The 23,017-nt window shown below is 40.3% G+C and overlaps 1 protein-coding gene across 1 annotated transcript; it reads right to left on the reverse strand.

Moving 5' to 3' along the window:
* Nucleotides 1-7,332: 7,332 nt before the first annotated feature.
* Nucleotides 7,333-21,257, reverse strand: si:ch211-113g11.6 (uncharacterized protein LOC559008 homolog). The gene is made up of 14 exons (XM_048261709.1): nt 20,998-21,257; nt 19,363-19,502; nt 19,059-19,121; nt 18,220-18,315; nt 15,778-15,880; nt 15,228-15,335; nt 14,108-14,247; nt 13,562-13,734; nt 12,973-13,081; nt 12,573-12,771; nt 12,349-12,464; nt 9,522-9,694; nt 8,667-8,722; nt 7,333-8,535 (listed from the first exon to the last, which is right to left on the reverse strand). The coding sequence occupies exons 1-14, from the start codon at nt 21,074-21,076 to the stop codon at nt 8,189-8,191; spliced, it is 1,902 nt and encodes a 633-aa protein (XP_048117666.1). The 5' UTR covers nt 21,077-21,257; the 3' UTR covers nt 7,333-8,188.
* Between the last annotated feature and the right edge of the window lie 1,760 nt (nt 21,258-23,017).

Consider the following 23,017-nt stretch of genomic DNA (forward strand, 5'->3'; position numbering starts at 1 on the left):
ATAAACATATGCTGTAACATACTAGTCATGATTTTTTTTGCAACACTTTTTCATTTTTTTGCATCATAATTTGCAAATCATTAATCACATTAAATTAAATGCTTATGATGTGAAAACGTATATATATATATATATATATATATATATATATATATATATATATATATATATATATATATACAAAAGTATATAAAAAAAAGTAACAACTGTATATATATTGTTGTATATACAACAATTATTTGCCATAAGCAGACAGACTCTTGCCAATTTACCTGCTTTGGAGTTAAATCAAGGTTGGTGTGGTGGGGCAGCGATACTGCTGAGGTTCAATATCGGAACCTGCCGTTGCAAGTCTATGTCACTTTGGATACAAGCATCTGCTAAACTTTACTTTGTCAGGGACGTGTTACAAGATACTGTGAAAAAGTGGCCACAAACCAACAACCACAATAGCGCATACAAACGGTGAGAACTTGTCTCAGTTTCACAACATACTTGGCATGCAGAAGGATCATCATTCACAAACCCTTACTACTTTGTTTTGTACCTCTTACATTCTGAGTAACTGGGTAACATGTTTACACATTCTGGAACACATTCCTTTAAGTCTGTAAAATGTATTAACTAAAACAGGAGCAAAGATGACAAAAACAGAAGTCAGAAAAACATGTAAATGACAAGCTCTCATTACAGCCCACCAATATCATTCTTTATTGATAACTTTCACTTAGCCTAAGCATGTAGATCTAGAGGAGTGCCTATTAATAACACAGTCAATAACTATTGTATTTCATTTCAAAACATTAGATGCCTCAAAACAAAGTTGTGCAAAGTTCACGATTTCAGGATGACATCTTTTTTTAAACATTCCAAACATTTTTCTCACCATCCATGTTGAAATGGTTTAAATATAGACCAATTTTCCCATTACTCATTAACCAGAAGGAGAGTTGAAGATTCGAGCTGATATTGTTTTTCTTTGAGACATGTTATGATTATACTGTATGGTAGGGCTCTGGTGTGGTCGTTTCTTTGCGTTTTAAATACCACAACATTCCACTACTCCAAATGAAGCGTTAATTGCGTGTGCATTCCATATCAAGGACCTTTCCTTGCAGGAGACCTATGCCAAAATTGTGAAACGGATGTTTGACTCATTTCGGCAACTACACACATGCACACGTGACTTCGAATAGTTTTCTGGAATAGTCTACTTAAAGCAGACAAAATAATAATAATAATATAACAATAATAATATAACCATAATAAAACGATATGTAATGTAGTTTGGCTGAAATTGTTGCTTGAGTTTCCATGTTGTCGAAAACCATTACCCTGACCATTTCTGGATGCCGAACTAAAAATGTTATCCCTCATGTCAAAGAAAAGAGGTTGTAGCTTGTCAACGGCAGACACGCCTAAAGATATTGCCAAGATGACACGAAGCAGAATAATCTTACCTTTGATTATGATAACAAGGAGACTATTGGAAAGAAAAACGCTGCACACTTTCTGTCTGGCTACACGGAACTCCTGTGACTCCTGTAACTATGTCAAAGTCTAAGGAATGTGGGCTTCAGAAATGCGTGCTGCTACAAACGTGTCTGTTATCTGCGGGTCTTTGTTTCTGGGACATATAGGCTGTATTTAGGTAAGGTTAACTTTATTTACCTTTGTGCTAGAGATTTTCAAATGTCTCATGCCTGTATTTAGCCGAAAACAACCACTCACTATCCCACTGACCTTCTTTGCTGCACGTTTGCCATTGAATTTGAAGAATGCTGTTTGTTGTTGTTGTTGTTGTTGTTCCCTTCCTGGTTAACATCATACAGGAAGGATTTGACAATGCGACCTTTGTATTTTTGAGGACATATAGTTCTCATTTCCACTAATGAGGATTGTGTAAATAAAAACTGACATCTTTGACTGTCCTGAGCTGGATCAGACAGGAAGAGGGTTATGCTGAGGTAGAGAGCAGGTGGTCATCTCTTTGTAGGCCTCTTCCTGCTGCTGCATAATAAATTATCTGTATTTATATTTCAAGAATCATTCAAGCTACAGTTTTGACATTTTCATTGCTTACACTTAGTATATACTTTTTTGATCCCGTGGGGGAAATTTGGTCTCTGCATTTATCCCAATCCGTGAATTAGTGAAACACTCAGCACACAGTGAGGTGAAGCACACACTAATCCCGGCGCAGTAAGCTGCCTGCAACAACAGCGGCGCTCGGGGAGCAGTGAGGGGTTAGGTGCCTTGCTCAAGGGCACTTCAGCCGTGCCTACTGGTGGGGGTTCTAACCGGCAACCCTCCGGTTACAAGTCCGAAGCGCTAACCAGTAGGCCACGGCTGACCATAAATTTTCTCCTGTGAACCCAGGCCGCCCCGGTCTGAGACTTATGTGAACCCTCTGTACTAAATCCTACTTGGCGATAAGCTCACATTTTCTCTCTCTCTCTCACACACACACACACACACACACACACACACACACACACACACAAAAAGAATTGCACACATGCACACACAATCACAATAGGCACACAAGAACACAGTGGCTCATACACAAAAACCCATACAATTAACACACATACACAAAAAGGCCTACTCACAGAAACACACACAAACACATTAACACTAACCCTAGGTAAACGTAGTGTCTTTTGAATAATTGTCCCCCATAAAGTACTCAGTGTTGATTCCATGTTTTATAATTCCTGTTTGAGGTTGTGTGAAAGGATATGGGTATGCTCTTAGACTGTCAATCCAAAGCAGACATCCTTATCTATCATCCTGATTTATTTCTCTCATGATAAAACTCCAGACATCTTAACCAGATGAAAAACATGATTTTCAGCACACAGGGTCTTTACTGTCTATTCATGTTACAGCATCACCATGATGAAACAAAACATTAGTGCTTCCAAATGCTTCTAAATCTCATGAAATGGACCATACACTCATTGGATACATTTGATTGACACATCACATGTGAGAGTATTGTTGGATGACAACAAGACAAAGTCACAGAACTGTAGGTGCTCAGATGAGACAGGATGCGAGCTATGCTGAGGTCAGTAGATGGCCTCCATCTCTTTGAGAATGTAGGCCTCTTACGTGCCGTGGTTTCTTTTGTTTGTGTTAGAATGTTAGAGGGACATCTCCGTGGTTTCTTTTGTTTGTGTTAGAATGTTAGAGGGACATCTCCGTGGTTTCTTTTGTTTGTGTTAGAATGTTAGAGGGACATCTCCGTGGTTTCTTTTGTTTGTGTTAGAATGTTAGAGGGACATCTCCGAGTCTGTCCAAGGGGACACACTGGGGGCCACACAGAACAGTGTTGAGGGAGAGTAGTGAGGGAGAGAGGAAGGACCAGGACCGGGGGGTTCACTGGAGATCTCCTCCATATTGTATCTTATCTCTGGGAATGAATACCTAAACTATCACACCTCTAATACAAAATGTACATTTACATTTGCCTGAAGATGTAGCCTAGTAACAACTACATTCAAAATACTAAGGATACATAATGAACCATGCGCATGTGTAACAAATTACAAGTAAGTTATTTCCTTCAAAAAATAGCTCAGTGCAAATCAAACTAGCTATTAGGCTAACTGAAATAAAACCATGCCAATCTCTGGGTATGGTGAAGGATATGTGATGATGTGAGGCTATTTTAATTCCAAAGGCCAAGGGAACTTTATCAGGATGCATAGTATCCTGGATCCATGAAATATGTCTCTGGAAATTTAACATTGGGGTTCATATACTTATGCCTCCTGTATTTTAAAGAACATTTATTTATTTATGATACATTATTCAATCACAAAGAAAATCCTCCTTTTTTTTAATTAAGGCATTAAGATCAATTTCCAAAAGATTTTTTATTCCTCTTTTTAGTCAACTATGGCATGGGTTCACATACTTTTTCTTGCCACTGTATCTGCTGCTATGGATATTTCTGTGTCTGCTACTGAGGACCACTGATCATTCTTGAGCTGTATAAAGTGTTGGAGGATCTACTGCAACCATCCTGAAGAAGGATGATGAGATCAGATGGGTTAATTCATTCCATGATTAATAATCTCCTTTTTAGCATATTCCGTGTCTCTGTGGTATCTCAGAATGATCAGTCAGTAGCCACTAGGCAGCGATACTCCCACACAAAATAAAATAGCTCATGAAGACCTGGAGACTGAAGGAAGGATCTCTGGGGTTCTGGGGTGGTGAATTCAAACTAACAATGATACAACCAACTGAGCAACATACTACAGGAAGAAAATTCTGTTCAGTTTGTAAAATCACCAGAATGATAAAGCAAGACAACAGAGACATTGTGACTAATAGGGAGCCAGAGCATACAACTGTGATTCAACTTGGAATGAACTACAACTCATTTTTAAATTAAACTCAATCCGGCCCAGCGATTGAAACATCCTATCTTAATGGCACTTGCACAAGCAAAAAATACTTCATAGAAGAAAATGAGGCTTGGTGATCTTCAAAGCAGTGAGCAAAGCAAAGTAGTACTCGATCAGATATGAAATATTAGAAATAAAAATAATAATAAAAAAACAAAACAATGCATGACAAATATATTCCTTTTTGTTTAATACTTTATTCTTTCAGTGTACATTTTCAGTGCAGGGAAATGTATGCCGATGATACACAATGACATTTGGATGTATTGCATTTCATACAGGCATCTGTCCTGTTAAAAAAATAAATGCTGGTAAGTTATTTGGCATTTGACATGATGTACCATGAGGCCACACAGTATCAACAGAGACCTTAACAATAATTTTACTATCGATACAAATAAAAACAATTACATACTTTGCCTGGGCAAAACGCAGTGCAAATGTACCAGCAGTTTTATATGATGGGAAAACAACCCTCCCTGCCGCTCATCCGTAGGCCTACATTTCAGAATAATCGGCTGCAAGAAGTGATGTAATGTTTTCAATTCAATTGTTGTCGACTCTTTGTTCCCATTTGAAAACATGTCTTGGCCATAATTAATATTAATGTACATGTGTTTTGTGGTATGGTTTTATTTGAGGCAATATGAAATTACAGGCCCAGTCGTCTAGCTCGTATGCAAACAAATGTTTAGAAATGGTGCTCCTAATGTTTACACTGATTCCTTTTCACTGTTCCACAATATGCCTAGTAGATATGGTATTTTATATTGATAATGTGTCTGTATGACAGTTACGGAGGCAAAAGTAAAGAAACAAACACAGACATATATGGCCATTACATAGTCCAAAGTGTAATCACATGAAGCAGAGTTTGGCACAGTTCTTCACATGTGTTAGTTAAATGCAGCCGCCAGATCCAGTACATTCACATAGCAAATACATTATGCTGTTTGTCAAAGTGTTTAGCAGAAGTTCTGAATTAGTCTGGTCTTCCATTTTATATACAGTATAGCACAGTATAGCACTACTAAATCACTTGTTCTGGACGTTGCCAGCTGCTACTCTGGTCTGTTACCAACACAGCTGAGTGGGCCAGACAGAGGACTTAGATATGGCACTTACGACAGCATCACTATTTTGGCATTTGATAACACTACGAAAATGACGTTAGAGGAAACATTAGCCACATCAGGGCCACAAGGACAAGCAAAGGTCCATAAACCATAATTACATTCAAAACACATCTGTTGCATTTGACACCGATATTGGTTGTTCTGATGGGTTAATACTGTGTGCTGGAATGAAAGAAGGATGAAAACCTCATTGGTATTTGGGGTCAGCTGTTATGAGAGACAGAGTTTCAGAAATAACAAGACTTGCTCCATTTTACAGCACAACCTACTAGCACAGTTAAGCCAGAAAGTCACTACTGGGTATGACTGCTATCTGAAGCTCCATTTCAACCTCTAGCGGTTAATGCACTTTCAGTTTCTTCAGTTACCACTCACAAACTAGGCAAATAATTGTCCCCTTTTCTCTGCCAGTGAAGTTATTTGCCATTTGGTGATGGTCATGGTTAGTGTTTTATGCATGAATCCTTACTACACAACTAATATATAGAATGTCAGTTTTTAGGAAATAGGCAGCAATGGTGGAAGTAGGCATTTGCAGAGCAGAGAAAATGCACAATACCTACGTATTGATATAACCACAAGCATCGTTTCACAGCAACTACAAAACGCAATTCTACAATTTACTCAAACTAACTTGACCTTCACTTAAGATGACGTCAACTGGGAAAAGCCAAAGCAGAGGCAAAACTATGGAATGTGCGAATGACACAGAGCCTGCGGTGACGGCAGACTGATCTTGGACACAGTGACACGTAGGATCGATACCTGTAGATCCTCTGGGGTTTGTCTCCCTTTGCAATACAATAAAGAAGAGTAAGGCTCTATGGCATGCACAAAGCCATTTCTCAAATGTATTAACAACAGTTTAGCTCTGCTCTCACTGTGAATTGTGCTTAGGGATACACATCCCATATATGTTAAGGCTTTTTAGTTCCAGTTCTCCACTTTCCAGAATTGTTCTGTTTGAGGATTCATTAGTTGCCATTATTACAGCAGTTTTCAAGCTTTAAGAATTCATGAAATCCTACACACAAGTGTCAAAGCATTTACCAATACAAACAGGGACATTAGGCCTCCTACAGCATCCAAAGATAGGTTTGCCAAGCACTCAAATTAGTTTTTAAAAATTACACTAAAATTATATGGTATGTTTGGCAAGACATAAATTGTATATGAGTATAAAATAATTTCTATTATCTATATGTATACATATTTGTATTCTAAATGCATACTGTATGACTTCAGCAGTTGTACAGTACTGTTTTTGTATTCATTAATTTAATACAAAGGTAACCTAACTTAACATTAGTAAATGTATTAACCCCAAGCAAATTGTAGGCTTCATCGGTGAAATGTAGCATTTTACTCATGTTGTGTTGAAGATCATAATTCTGAGCCTCAGATCAAGATACTACCAAGTCTAAGAAGGGGGGGCATTACAAAATCTAGGTGACAGAGTACGAGTCAAGACCGAGACCAAGAAATGTAATTTAAAACAAATTTAATATTTAACTATAACAAAGCCCAGCTTTCCTTTTCCAGCTTCTGGCTATTGATATTTGTTTACTCTCTCTCTCCCACTGAACCCCACTCCTACTCACACACTGAGTCACTGAGGTACATTTTAAAACATGAAATATACTCACACACTGAGTCACTGAGGTACATTTTAAAACATGAAATATGCTTTTCTCGGACCCCCAGATACCCCCCCCCTACTCACACCCCCATCTAGAAATATGCTTTTCTCCAGAAACTCTCCCCCATCTCATTAAATATGCCCACTGCTCTTTATTTGTTATCTAAGGGTTATATAACCTCCATATTTCGATGATTCCAATCTTTACACCATGAGTTGAAGATGTTAATTTTGATGGTAAATCAAGAATGATCTTACTGACTAAATGATCATTTGATTTCTGAGTAGAACTGAGCATGGGACAGTATTTTTGTCACTGTAATAAGCTCCAAAGAGAATTCATGAGCCACTTCCATCTGAAGTGCACTTTCAGAGAGAAAAGCTGTATTTGCCATATTGCAAAACTATAAGCTGCAAATGGATGATCTACGATCTCGGCCTGTATTGTCTTGTATAATGGGCCAGAACAACGAGGACTGCATAAAAACCCACAACCAAAAAGCATGACAAGGCCAAGACCACTACTTGAATTCTTGAGACTTTAAGTACCTTCTTGAAACTACCATAATAGTTAGGAGACAAGAGGCCAAAGCCTTGATCAGTTCTAAGTAGCAGGGGGTGGCACAGCTGCATGAGTGGGGCAAAAAAAGACAGAATTGTTTTTAACAAAATTATTTCTGCAATTTTTGGTTTGTGATTCAGATCAGGTCTCTGGTGACATCGGGATGAAGGTAAGTAAAAATTCATGTTGGAGAACAGTGTAAAGACGAAGGCCATTCATTTGTGGTCTCGAGACCAGACTCAAGTACTACAATCCTAGTATTCACGCAGGCCGTAAACAGCCAAGAGTGACACACAGACAGGGTCAACTCACGTCATTCATTCACCCAGGCCTGCAACGCTGCTCTGCGAACCTAACCTTGAGATCATCTTGTCCATCACTCACTCACTCGCTCACCAATGTGGGGGTAGGGGGTACGGGGAACACAGACCTACAGAAGCCAAAGGGTGGACGCGGCCAGAAGAACAGAGACGCTCAGGGTGGAGGCCAAGGAGACAGGAAGTGGACTGCCATTGAACACCAGGCGATAGGACACCACTTCCTGTTTGAAGCCGTCTTCCACGGCCATGCAACGGAACACACCTTCCTTCAAAGGCAGCTCGGGTGTGGGCGCCAGCACGCAGGAGGTCCCTGAGATGGTGCAGGGATAGTGCTTGCTACAGTCGTCCTTTTCCCAGCGATATGTGGCGTGGTAGGAGCGGACAGGGCACGGGAGCAGGACAGGACCTTTGGAGTTAATGACCACATCTTTAGGCACCGTGGCTCGGCTCTTCATGGCTGGAGAGGCAAGCAGAAGCATTATGTTAGTCAGAGGTAGCGTAGGCAAATGTAATTCAACTGTTGATATGCATTAACATTTGGCCACAGTTTCTTGTGGTTTGCAGGACACTGCATTATAGCCTACCCACCTTTAACATCTCCGCAGATTGAGGCGTTGGACTGATCAAGGTTTTGGCTGAGTGCACTATGTTGGAGTAGAAGAGAAAAAAGGATGGTCATTACTCCACATTTCAAAAGCTTGCACTAAAAATTTGGTCTTCAGAATTATCCAACCCTTGTGTTATCCTCAAATCTTACCGACACTCTTTATCCTTGGGGTCAATTTGACCCCAGCTAAATAAACCCTCAGAAAATGATTATAATTCATATTGTTACCCAGTTTTTTTGTGACAGGTACTTAACAAGAGTGTAATAGCCACCACCAAAAGCCCTACAAAACAATCCCACCCCCCACGCCCCTTTATGAACCTTGGAACCCTGGCTGGCAATATTGCCCATCCAGTGTCAGCAGCCCAAATGCTTGCTGTTGCTTCCCCTTTTGACTTATACAGTCCTGCCAAAATGACTTATATGTAATAAGTATTGTGTATGTAATATGTGTAATGATAATAACAATATGTTCTCATACTATTCAAATAATAATATTCATAATGTGTCAAATATTCATGTATCCTATGTTTCATACAGCTGGGGTCAAACTGACCCCAAGGAACATCAATGTACAAAATATTTGTATAGGACATTGAAAACATATTATTGTACAAATTCATGCTAACTCTGTTGTACAAATTCATGCTAACTCTGTTGTACCCTTCAATTGAGGAAAAGTCATGAAACATGAAAAAAAAAAAAAAAAGTGAACCATATATTTTATGATGTTAAACGTTGCTTGGGGTCAAATTGACCCCAAGGATAACAGGAGGGTTAAATATCCATTAAATGTTATATTTTTCAGGTATTCTGCCAACATTGGTGTCTCATACCCAGTGCTAATGTTGTATCCAGCTGGGATGGCCAAGCACTTCCTTTTTGCACGGTCCCAACCACAGTAAGGGTCTCTAGACAGGATACACTCTCGACAGCTGTCTCCATAGCGACTGCAGTCTGCGAGGGGAACACGCTGGATCTCTGTGGAGGTACCCACGTAGAGGTGACCCTGGGGAGGCAGGCCAGACGTTTGGGATGTGATGAGAATGGACAATCACTTTATATTGGCTGGGATTCAGGAGGACCCACTGGTGAGCCCATGTTCCACCATAGTGGAATTCACAGTGTAACATTTAGAGGCTCCTCTACTTCTTATTGCAATCCTAGCAAGCGAAGGTCTCTAACTGATATTTACATGTGAAGAGTTCGGTTCCAAAATGTCTCCGTTTTTAAAAATATTTTAAAAAGTCATGCTATTTAATTGTGTATTTTAGGTAATATCAATCAAATTGCAGTTGGGTTGTTTTGATTGAGTAATTGATATATCAAATAGCAATACCCAGAGCCATATAAAGGTAGAGTTGCGACAATGGGTGTTCAAAATTCCGTTGGTCACGTGGTTTGTGTAAACCTCAACTAGTTCCCGGAAGTGATTAACAATGGATTAGAATGCATTAAATAGGCTACTGTTCAATGATAGACAGAGCCACGATTTGGGGTAATTGACAGTCAATAAATGCATTGATATACAATATAACACAGTGTAATTATTGTGTAAACTATGTAGTTATCCTACCATTACAACAATATTAAATTAAATTCCAGACCTTATATCTTAGCCTGCTATATAATGTGACCTTTTTTCCGCCCTTTTACGTGTCACCAGAGAATGTCTAATAAGTAGACGGGCTCTGGTGTCACTTAATATTAATTTCTGTACAAAATCAAGACGGGAGATTCTTTAGAAAACGCAATTGCACCCACCCCATAAGTGTATCTAAATTATCGCTATATAAAAGAGAGTGACTCGAAAAGCTGTAAACAGTGTTTTTGAGACTGCGTGTAGCCTACAAAAGCGCATGGAGCTCCTGTGAATTTTGATTTTGCAACGAGAAACTAACACAGCTAGTTTTCTACCCCGCGTTTCCTCTGGTAGTCACTGATCTGAGCTAATGAGCGAATTACCTAGCCAAGCTTAGCCTATCGTCGCGGGAGAATAAAAAAAAGTTTAAAAGTTTTTTAACATCTCCAGTGTAATGGTGGGCATTCTAAGTTAACTGTAGCATTAGGCCTATCTATTTAGTAACCCCATGGTAATGCGAGTGATCATAATAAAATATAAAACGTGACATGTAAGTCCTTCGATAAATTACCAGGCTATGAACTCATAAACATGAACAGCATTTTGTCATCGTTTGTCATTCACCGTGCTGTGAACAGCATTAAGAGCTTGAGATTCAGACAGGTGAGCACCTGGGAATGGTGTGCATCGTGTCAGAAAATAGCAATTTGATCAGTGATCATGCATCATCAGCGCAAGCTTGGTTTGAAACTTTCTGGGGATGGGGATTTTACACGATCCTTCATCACTGGGCTAGTGTGCCCTGCTGTGTTAATATGACCGTGCTGATGCTAACAGCTGCAGCTCCCTCAAATCTAGGTTCTCTCATGCATACAGTAGGCTAGCTTTTGCCAATGAAAATGAATGCAAAATAAAAAAACAGTCCTGCTCCTAACTGAAGAAACGTTTATGTTACCAACAATGTTAACAACAAACTCAGTTTCACTGCTGCAAGTACAAAGTTGGCTGTAAATATGCTTCGCCATATTTAACGAACCAGCTAGCTTTGTGATAACAAAATCTTACCTTTTATGTGTTTAGTCCACTGAAAGTTATCCACATAACGATTAAATCCACAGTTATGGAGGAATTGTTTTGGGGAAACAGTTGCACTTTATCCCACTTTTGCTGCCCTTTTTAAAATTAAACCACTTAAATCCATAGCCTAGATGAGCATTGTGCATAACGTTACAACTATGTTGGCATGATGGTAGCAGCTAAAGCTAAATTCCCAAGACACGTCACGTCATAAAAGTTGTAGGCTACAAACGCAAAAACTTAATGACAGCTCGTTCGTGGTGTTGCCTAGTGCTGCCTAATTGAAATGGTATAGGCAAGGTTTATCTTATATTAGGTTATTATGTGTGGCACATTTATTGGGCTTTAGCCTCTTTTAATTTATTTGATAAGGAACTGATAAAAACTGAGCAGCAGAAAAGCTGTCAAAGTCGATACATAAATAGTTTATTATTATAATAAGGTTATTAATACTATTACTTTACTACTATTACTATTGTTACTGTTAATATTATTATTCGGATGAGCCAATAATGTAAATCTGAGTCTGAAATGTTGGCTACAAACAGTCTGTACTGCACTGCTGCTATTATTTCGGGAACTATTTGAGGCTTCCATTAGCCGCCATTGTTGAAAAAAATGGAACATTAGCGTCAATGGAGTTGTCGCAACTCTACCTTTATATGGCTCTGGCAATACCCAATTACAGTTCTACTGAAATTATTTGGAAAACAAAATGAAAAAATGAAAATTCATTAAAATGGTGGATATACAGTAGTGTTTTGGAACCAAACTCTCCAGTAAAAATAATGAATGTTTCAGTGGCTAAGTGTATTTATGGCATAATAATGGTATAGCAATTATAGTCTCCAAAACAGATTTTTCCCCAAATTTCATTCAATTATTTATACCTTTTTTGGTGAATGTTTGGAACTTTGTACAGTATTTGGAAGCTAATCTTGAAACAACATATACACATAATTGGATACATAACTGATGATGAGATTGACTAATTGTTTCTGTACCTTCTGGGAGTCTATGGCCATGCTCAGTACTGGCCCCTCGTTATGGAAGAGAGAGAACTGGGAAATGATAAATGCCTCATCAAAAGTGTGGAGGACCTTCAGCACCTTTCCCTGCTCTGGGGTACCAAGAAAAAACATATTCAATCATCTACAGAGGCAAAGATCAGAGTCTTATTTGCTCGCCACTCATTAATTACTGCACGTGTCAGCCTTCAGACTCTTACCTGTGCCGAGATAGACCACACTATAGTGTTCGCCGTTGACAGCCAGCGCAGTACCCATGACGATATGAGTGAAATGGTCGTCCGTGGGCAAGTCCAAAGGAGCGTAACCGATTGGTCGTATCACATCCTCAATCTCGGGGTGATCTCGGATGACCTCAAGGGTCTTGGTGTTTGGAGGTGTTGTGGTGTTCACAGTGCACTGCAAACACAATTAAGGGACTGATGTAAATTAAAAGAGAACACTTTTCTTGTTGATGTTTTTTAATGCCCTACTTAGATGTTTTCCATCAAATGCATACATGTTTTCTTGTAGACATCTGAACATGTATATCTGGTAGCCAACTGAATAGATATTATATAGGATATTCTCTGCCATTTTATTAGAAAAAGAGAATCTCACTGTTCCAGGGCGCTGTCCAATAAGAGGGCTGTTATAGCCTTTCAGTTTGGATGTGGAGAAGGCCTGGTCAATGTCTTCAATGGAGTAGGCACAAACAACTGTCGTTTCCCTGGAGAGGATAGTTTATATATATAGGAGGAGATCTATTTCATGTTCAGTGAGGTCAACAAGACGGCCAGTGTGGACGAGGAGCTCTACAGGGCACGTATTGCATGTGTCTGCCTGGTAAGTACATTTACAGTAGCAGCATATGCATATATATATATATATATATATATATATATATATATATATATATATATATATATATATATATATATATATATATATATATATATATATATATATATATATATAGGGAATATATGCATGGTGTTCATAGACATAGATACACCCCACACACACACACACACACTACCTTTAAAAATAATTATACACATGCAATGTTAAGGCTGCAAAATCAACATTAACTCAATTTACTGTGTGTCCTCTGGGAAAAGATGGGTCTGTTTACCCCTGTGTAAATTACTGCAAATTTATCTTTACCTCAATGTCCACCTAAAAATTCAGCTGCAGTGCATCCACTTACCAGGCATTGGAGAAGAGACCGTACATGATGCCAGTCCTCTGCGATGTCAGGACGTAGGCCTGCTTGATGTTGTTGTACTGCTGCGCGGTGTTCCCATTGCCACACATCACTCGGGCCTTCAGGAAGGTGGTCCAGGAGTCCGGCAGGATGTTCTTCGCACCCCCCTGATCAGTCTGATAGAGAGAGAGTGACAGAGACAGAGAGAGAGAGAGAGAGAGAGAGAGAGAGGAGGGGGGTGACAGACACAGAGAGACAGAGACAGAGAGAAAGAGAGAGAGAGAAATAAACACACTATCCAGCACTGGCCTTGGAATCCTCTCCGTCACTTATAATAATATGGGTACAAATGGTTATATACTACAATTGTATACATGAGTGACAGAGAGAATTTCATTACACAGTATGTTCTTTAACATATACAGTGTATTGACATGAAAAGCTCTATAATCACAGTCTCACACAACATTGTAACACAATGAATAACAAACACAAACCTTTTAAGCCATTTACACCATTTAAAAATGCTGCTACTGTAAATGTACTTACCAGGCAGACACGTGCAATACGTGCCCTGTAGAGCTCCTCGTCCACACTGGCCGTCTTGTTGACCTCACTGAACATGAAATAGATCTCCTCCTTGTGTTTGTGCGATGCTGGGATTAAGGCCGCTCCCGCAAACTGGGGGTCTGGAGTGAGCGGTGCCAGGAGTCGCATCCAGACAGAGAGACAGACAGAGACCAATCAGTTGTGTTATGGTGGAGAGGACTCCATTATGAAGGTATTTTGCGTTATGGTGGAGAGGACTCCATTATGGAGGTCTATGGATGAGAGGACTCCATTATGGAGGTCTATGGTGTTATGGTGGAGAGGACTATTATGGAGGTCTTTTGTGTTATGGTGGAGAGGACTCCATTATGGAGGTTTTTGGTGTTATGGTGGAGGACTCCATTATGGAGGTCTTTGGTGTTATGGTGGAGAGGACTCTATTATGGAGGTCTTTGGTGTTATGGTGGAGAGGACTCCATTATGGAGGTCTATGGATGAGAGGACTCCATTATGGAGGTCTATGGATGAGAGGACTCCATTATGGAGGTCTTTGGTGTTATGGTGGAGAGGACTCCATTATGGAGGTCTTTGGTGTTATGGTGGAGAGGACTCTATTATGGAGGTCTATGGTGTTATGGTGGAGAGGACTCCATTATGGAGGTCTATGGATGAGAGGACTCCATTATGGAGGTCTATGGATGAGAGGACTCCATTATGGAGGTCTTTGGTGTTATGGTGGAGAGGACTCCATTATGGAAGTCTTTGGTGTTATGGTGGAGAGGACTCCATTATGGAGGTCTATGGATGAGAGGACTCCATTATGGAGGTCTATGGATGAGAGGACTCCATTATGGAGGTCTATGGTGGAGAGGACTCCATTATGGAGGTCTTTGGTGTTATGGTGGAGAGGACTCCATTATGGAGGTCTTTGGATGAGAGGACTCCATTATGGAGGTCTTTGGTGTTATCTGAGCCCACTCTCACCCCCACTTCCCCCCTTTTCTTTTTCCCCCTGCTAATCCCCTTCCGTTCATTACGGTCTCCTGTGTCCTCTGACAACTCAATATATCAACCACTCAAACACACACACACACACACACACACACACACACACACTTACTGAGGAGCCATTTGCTCTCGGTTTTGAGTAGTCGTCCAGACCCCAAGACTCGACGGATAGAACCCTGCTGCTGATCCACAGTCGACAGGGCAGCGTAGAGACTCCCCTCTCAAAGCACAAGAAATCACATCTCAGTACACCATAAGAAAAGAGTGTCAATGTAGGACATCACTTCCCTAAGGGTCAAAAAAGGCCTGAATTTTGTGCAACAACACTATATTTTGAGGCCATATTTAAATATTTAATAGGGCAAAACACAATACTGCAATTACACATCAATCAGTGGTGTGTGTTTTTCTGTGTGTGTGTGTGTGTGTGTGTGTGTGTGTGTGTGTGTGTCTCCAATCACGAGATATCCAGAGACGCATATAGTACATCAAAATCATTAAAAGGGCATTCAGAGCAGTGCCAAACTGAGCCACTGTTTGACATTGCCCTATATCCCCACGCAGTTGCCTGTCTCTCAGTTTCCTGTGACCCCTTTGTGGCATAAACTAGAGCAGTATATTAGAGCAGACTGGGGCTGAGGCGCAGGCGTTTGGTCTGCTACCTGCTGAGAGGCTGACGGAGCGGTGGGAGGGGAAGCGGGGGAAGATGTCTGACGCGGCGGTCATGCGTCCATCTTTGGGCACCTCACTGAGCACAGTGTTGTTCTGTGGAGATCATCAGAACACAGATACAAACACTGGTTAAAAAAGAAAGGGTTGAGGAAACTCAGGAGTTCTGTGCCAGGTCAAGAAAGTATACACTTAGCAGCTTTTGAACACATTTCTACTTGAGCCTTAATTTCTTCACATTCCACGTCAGTCAAATACAGCACGATTATGCATTTAGCCACTTTGCTTGGCATCCCTTACATAACTTGGCTAAATCCCACTAAAACCGGGGTACTTTTCCTTGACTGTGAACACTACCAGACATGTACAGTTACTGTCGGCTTCTCTCAACTCTAAAACATCAAATCTACATTCAAGAAATACTGTGTTTACAGATTAGATCTATTTTTTCTTTTGCACAGAGAAAGCAAATTCCAATCGTGCCTTTGATCTTTGAGGGGCATTCTTTTATAAGATAACGCTTGCTCTCAGTTCCCTTATCTTTCCTTGCCTGGACTGTTTCAGCAGTTATTTATCAGTTATTTATACTTTCAACTCTCAAACCCCACAAAGTTACCGTTCAGCTACTCAGTGAAAACCTAAGCCAGAAAAAGGCCTCTCACTGCACTGAGTAGGTCTAATAATTGATTTCAGGGCTTTATTGATTAGCTACAAACTGCTTCATGGCATTGGTCTTGGCTACACATCAGAACATTTAACCTTTGATGAACTAATTAGACTCTCTTACCTAAACCAAGGACATGATTAACATGGAATGGAAACAAATCCTTTGTCGCCCATATGCTCTGTAACTGCCTATTTAGCAGTGTTTTATCTAGACTGATTTTACAGGTTATTTTAAAATGTACAGCTATACTGGCCTACAAAGGCAAAACACCTTAACATCATGGGTATTTGAGACCTCCTTTATCATGTGAATAAATATTGTGAGTCAATTTGATGGTTTTAACAGAACAAATAAGGGGGTATGACAACCATAACTTTCAAAACCATACGAAACAGAAAGTTTAAAGTCATTTTTCTTGTCTCACACTCTAGCGAGTTAAGGTCTTTTGCCTTTGCAGGGCAGTATAGACAGAATTATTGATTATGGATTATTAAACTAGATGTTGATTTTTTAAAATCTATATTTGTACCTTTTTGTATTGTGCATTTAGTTCTTATCTTTAGCTGTTTAGTTCCTGCAGTCCCTTTCCTTATTTGGCTTTTATCTGTGTCCACGGCTTAGTGCACTCTTATTTTAATCTTTGTTTGTGCTCATTTCGTAAACTCTGGCAGAGAGTCTAATCTTCTTTTTGTTTCAGTAATAGTTTTGGATGCTGGTCAGGCAGATACTTAAGTTCACAGTTATATCTAATTATACTAATAGTCTTTACACTTTGCTACATTTCATCTTTATTTATTTCCAATTTACAGATATAAATTATTTGCGGAGCATAATTAGCAGTGGTAAGTGCCTTCCTCAAGGCCACAACAGCGGCTGCTGGGAACAGAACTCACAACTTTTCAGGCTACTGCATGGTAACCCAGCTCCTTATCCACTATGCACTACCCCCTACACTCCCTAAAACCCATGGACGGATTATGAACTTTCGGGCCCCTGGGCCCAGATGTATTAAGGGCCCCCCACTAATTGTCACATATGTGGGGGGGGGGGGGTCCTACCCCAGAATTTTTTTTAATTTGTTTGATGTGATTGCATTGCATGGTGCATTTTGGGGGATAGCCAATACTTTAATTCAATCAGATTGATAGCCTACATCCTGATGTGTTGATATTGAGGCAATGAGTCCATGCAAAGGCTTGGGCTTCAGGGCCCCCTGACCCCTTGGGCCCCTGGACCTGGGCCCGGTAGGCCCGTGCAGTAATACATCCCTGCTAAAACCATACCTCAAGGATGTGTTTCATTTCATTACAGATTCTTTATCACATTTCTTTTTTACTTTATGTGTGTTCAGACGCATCGACATCTTAAATTCAGAAAGCAATTTTGTGGATTGGAAAAGTAACCCGCAGTTATGAGTCCATGTCGCTTTGGATAAAAGCATCTGCTAAATATCAGACAACAACAACAACAACAACAACGTGTTCAAGGTTGGAATACCAGGCAAGTAGAATAGCATGTTGATGCAAATGGCTTAGACCTGCCAGTGATAATTAATCTAAACATGACCTCCCAGTCATCCTGTCATACACCCTTGCCGAGAGAGCATCATTTTAAAAGCTTTTCTCCCCATCTTAGTAAAGGTGGCCTGCCATATGGGCTTCTGAGAAATAAGGATGAGGTCATATCTAGTCGTGGAAAGTTCCAATAAATAAAAAATATGACAATCGGCATTAACATAATAATACAAAAATGGAGGAAGTAGACTCACCAGAAGCCAGCACTTGGGAGAGCCTGCGTTTGTTCCACAAACCACAAATGTACCATTGACTTCTTCAAGAACGGTGATGAAATTATCACAGTCTAGCTGATAACAAAAGAGATGTTAAATAAAATCTCTCATGACCCAGGCTATGACTGGAAGTGAAGCACATTTGGGCTATTTGTAGAATGTCAGAATGACTCAGCTAATCTTGCCAATACTAAGTTAAATGTCAAAGTATATGTATATTCTGTATTCTGTTCTGTATATGCTCACAAGCACGGGGACTAGACATGATTATCAGTACAAATATGCCTTGCTAAACTGCTAAACCGACTACTGCATGGTGGATCGTGGATTTACATGGTTTTCCAATTGAGTTATAAAGTTCAAATTGAACATGGTGTTGGAAATGGACAGAGAGCCTGGTAGTAAACATTTCACATCAAAATGATAGTCTCCACCATGATCAATACTTTCAATATCTTCAATTTCAGTCATGCTGTAGATTATAGCAAAACCATTCAACAAGGAAAAACAGCACCAGATGTTCTGGGTTTTGTGTTTGCCTGTTTTCAGTGTCAGCATAAGGTTGATGGGAAACCAATATAGCTGACTCAGTAGCTATCCTCTCAAACAATAGTCTAGCAATGCAGAGACTACTCTACTTCACAGAAGTATAGTATTTATTTTTTTAACAAAGTTAAGAGTCAAACAAGGTTAATTGACATATCTCAATGTGCATAAAACAGTTGTCAATTTACATGAGTTCAGATGGTAATCATTAGGTGTAAAAATGTGAATGATGCACACAACATGCATAACTCAACTCAAATGCAACAACATACCGTGCCCCAGGCAGTTTTGGAGAGGCATGTCTCCTTGACATTCTGATTTGTGACAACTGGGATCTGAAGAGAAAATACATTGTTTAAACATATAAACCATGTTAACCAGGTGAAACAGACATTACTGGTGTTAATTATATTATATATTAGTTTATATAGGCTAGGCTACTATTATATTAATACACAACGATTAACCTATATTGAATTGGTTTAGTTTATAGGTGTATCAATTTCTCTTTTCCCTGGGTCAAAGCTAGGGCAGAGGAACAGTGTCCTAGTGTAGGGTTACTAAATCACCACCTACCTTCTTGTCTTGGACTCCTTTGTCAGTGAATGTCAGCATATAGATAACTGCCTGGCCTCCCACGTAGAGGACATCAGTTCCCTGCTTGTGGTATACAGTCATGTAGTTCTCTGGTTTCTCGAAATGAAACCTGTCTGGTTCTGTAGGACATGACAGACGTCGGTGTAATATATTTATTTTAAAACCTTCAAATAGTTAACTTGATTACCCCGTTTCTGAACTGGTAAAGGTAAAGCCGAGGAGAATCGGTGATACATGCTAGTGTGGTTGCTATGACAAAATGCAAATGGGATGGGCAATTTTCGATCCTGTGGTCAGAGCGTTTCGCATCGCCAGTCCTCTGACAATTTAACTAAACGTGTCTGGAATAGGAGATGCTGGGCGAGGCTACTGGTGCTGTCCGTGGTCCTGAAACGTATCGCGCCATACATTCTCTTTTGAGTCTTTGCGGTCAAATGCTAGGCTTATAGTGCTTCTTCGGCGCCTTTTGCTCAGAAGTAAGAAACAATATATGGATCGCTGAATTAAACAGGGTTTACCCGGGGTGGTTTTTCTATGAGCGGGAGTGATGTTTGCAACTTCTACACAACGTCAATATACAGCTTTGTGCATTATGGACCTATACACTTGCGTCTGAGAACGAAGTGTGGTGGCGGGCGTGCTTTGAATGAATAATTGTGCTCTGGATGAGTGGAATTTTCCATCTATCCAGTGTCTGATTGGTGTGTGTGTGTGTGTGTGTCAGTGTGTGCGGGCGCGTGCGAGCGTTTATGTGCGATGTTTTCGAGGTCGCTTATATTGCTCAGTCTTCAGTGAGACAGCGGCAGGCTACTGCTGCAGTGGCATCATTACCTTAGTATGAGCGACTGCATTGCAGTTCTGCAACGCAAGACCCGCTCCGCCGAAACGTATTGAGTACTGATAAGTGCGCTTTAACACAAAGACTATACGCATACGCTTTGTAGTGTAGTCCTTCATATAAAGCAGGTTGTTAACAACACATCGGTGTAACGATCAATTTAGGTTTGGGCAAATGGCAACGCGCTGGCTGAGAAGCAATTCAACGTGCTTCAGGACCATCACCATTGGGTGGTCATAAAACCACAAAAGTTACATCGCAAAGAAACCACAGAAATTCCATTACTTACGGCCTATTTTACCTGGGATATCAATTTATATGCTGCGCATTTTCCAAGCTCTCATAATACTTCAGTCAGCTGACTCCACAAGTGGTTAAGTGATGACGCTAGTCCAGTTGACAAATATATTTTTCTGTTGCACACAGCTGTTGTTGCACCGCCGCAAAATTGATTGATTGATTACTTGAGATGTAGCCTAATCAATGTTTTCATGCACATACTGCACTCTCACACATCTTTCACGACTAATAGGCTACCGTTTTATTATTTACATTCATTTCTCCTCAACCATACGCTGAGGGCTTAATCAGGATTTTTCTTATCTACCATTCATTCGGTCATTTAACTATTTCGACGGATGAAACAGAAAATTATACATTTGGCGTGGGATGAATCAACTGTATTACTACACGTCTCGACATAGATAACGTGGATGCGTCCCAGCAACTTTATTTCATAATCACGTTATGTTATTGCTGCATGCAATAAAACATACCTTGGATAACAAATTTCAGCCTAGGCGTCCTCTCAGCCAAAACTACGGAAAATAGCATGGCCAATAAGATCCGATGCATCTTGAGAGGATTGGTCTGTCTCAGATGTTGAGAAACAATCCTGGAAATAATGTTCAGACAATTTGATGATTACCTCAGACAACCCGGCGCGAGTATGTGAGCGGTAGGGGTTAACCAAGCCGATGATATCATACACTTGATTGGTCCAGTCTCTCTCTCGAATAATCCCTTGGTCTGTGTCCGCCACGGCTCTTTTCAGAAGTCGGGGACTCACAGGCTCCACCTCAAAAGAAAAGGTGGCATTACACGAAAAAATGGACCCCCCCCCCCCCAACACACACACACACACACACACACATCAAACAAAATTCAACTTGGACTACTTCCAACAGTAATTGCAATTTACCTAAATTAGGCTACTCAGTTGTTCTAACATAACTATACGTATTTTGCAACTGGATTCTTAAGATGGTTAGCATAGTAGGCTACCAGTGTTCCATTTATTTCCTTTCATTTGTTTTGATTTTTTAGGTCAGATATGATTAAATACTAGTCACCATTAGAGAGACACTCCAAATATGTGGATCAATATTGCTGTATCACTTTCGTCGATACTAATTTACGCACTGCCGTTTCTGCGTGGTGCGCATCCCACGATTTTCCATTGATTTAAGTGTCAAAACAGACCTCAGATGGGAGTGGACCTCTGCCTTGGCCGCCGAGGACCATTTAACTGATTGTGGACGCTCATTAGTGTAATACAAAGAAACACGGAGTCAGTGGCGTCATGCAATTAAAGATAACAATAATAAAAACAATGTACAACCTATTATATCATATATACTTATATTTTGTTCGCAGCCGAAAAGTAGCCGAAAAAGTTGACTGTTTAAACAAGAGTAGGCTTAGGCTATCATGGACGAAATCACAATTGTTATATAGCAACCAAATGGATTTAATAAAAATGTACTTCGGTATTGTAAAATTGGCTACTTTTAAACTTTGCTGATTGTCCGTGTTCTTTTCAGCATCAGAAGAACAGGTGCACCTTTGCTGATTTTCGTTTCGCTTTCCATCACAACTTCATTATGCGCCCTCCAGAAGGTCGGGGTGGCTCAGTGCAGGTGCAGCCGCATTGCAGGTGACCTAGGACCTGCTTTGGTGGATAGCCGTTAATCCTATGTGCCTAGGCGTTATTTGGGGAGGATGGGTGCTATGCCCCATCTAATATTGAAAACAGTAGTGTCACACCCACTCTTTTCCAGGATTTGCTTTAAAATATAGTCTACGAATAAATGTGTCATATCGGTTAAACTACTCAAGGGGAAAACTTTTAGCTGACAAATTTAGCTGCATAATAGGCCTACGCATATTTTTTTGTCTGTTGTCATTGTACCGTTATTCAATGATCCAAAGCAAGTGGGGAGTGTGATGGGATTGTGAAGGTAGCGCGCTTTTACTTCTAGCCTACTAGTTCAAAAACTGCAAGAAGGCTTCCCGAAAATTGGATCGTTGTAGCCATGTAGCCGATACGAATCACCATCCGACTTTGTAAGTTTGGCGCTGCCTAGAGGCAACAGAGGCAACTGTTCCCAGGAGGAAATTGACCGAATGGACACATCATCACAAACTTACTGTAAGTGCCTAAGTCTGGCCGTGTAGGAACCTTAGCTCAGCCGACGTTTGACTGGCAGGTACATACCCATATGCGCATAGCTTACGTAATTGTAATGTCTGTACACCTCACTCCGGAGCCAAATGTTTCAAAGTGTTTGTTTGTTCTGGCTAATTCGGATAAAGACTCATACTACCTCAATTCTATTTGCATTACCCGCATGTATACACAAAGGGCAGAGCAGTTTATCTTCCTATAATGTAGTTTTCCTACCAGCATTTAGGGATATCCATGACCTCACAGGCCTGGGCCATGGGCCCAGTTTTGATCTTCCTAATTAATACTAAACATTCTCGGAGCGTGACGTTTGCGCTGCTGTTAAGACC

Source organism: Alosa alosa, chromosome 13 (assembly GCF_017589495.1).
Source record: "Alosa alosa isolate M-15738 ecotype Scorff River chromosome 13, AALO_Geno_1.1, whole genome shotgun sequence".
NCBI classification, from domain to species: Eukaryota; Metazoa; Chordata; class Actinopteri; order Clupeiformes; family Clupeidae; genus Alosa; species Alosa alosa.

What these genes read in the sequence shown, in the direction of transcription:
- si:ch211-113g11.6 (XM_048261709.1), bottom strand. Translation starts at nt 21,076, where the DNA reads ATGCATCGGATCTTATTGGCCATGCTATTTTCCGTAGTTTTGGCTGAG. An exon ending in CTCCCAAGTGCTGGCTTCTG is followed by an intron (nt 15,881 to 18,219) that starts GTGAGTCTACTT and finishes TGATCTCCACAG; the next exon opens with AACAACACTGTGCTCAGTGA. An exon ending in GGATACAACATTAGCACTGG is followed by an intron (nt 8,723 to 9,521) that starts GTATGAGACACC and finishes ACTCCAACATAG; the next exon opens with TGCACTCAGCCAAAACCTTG.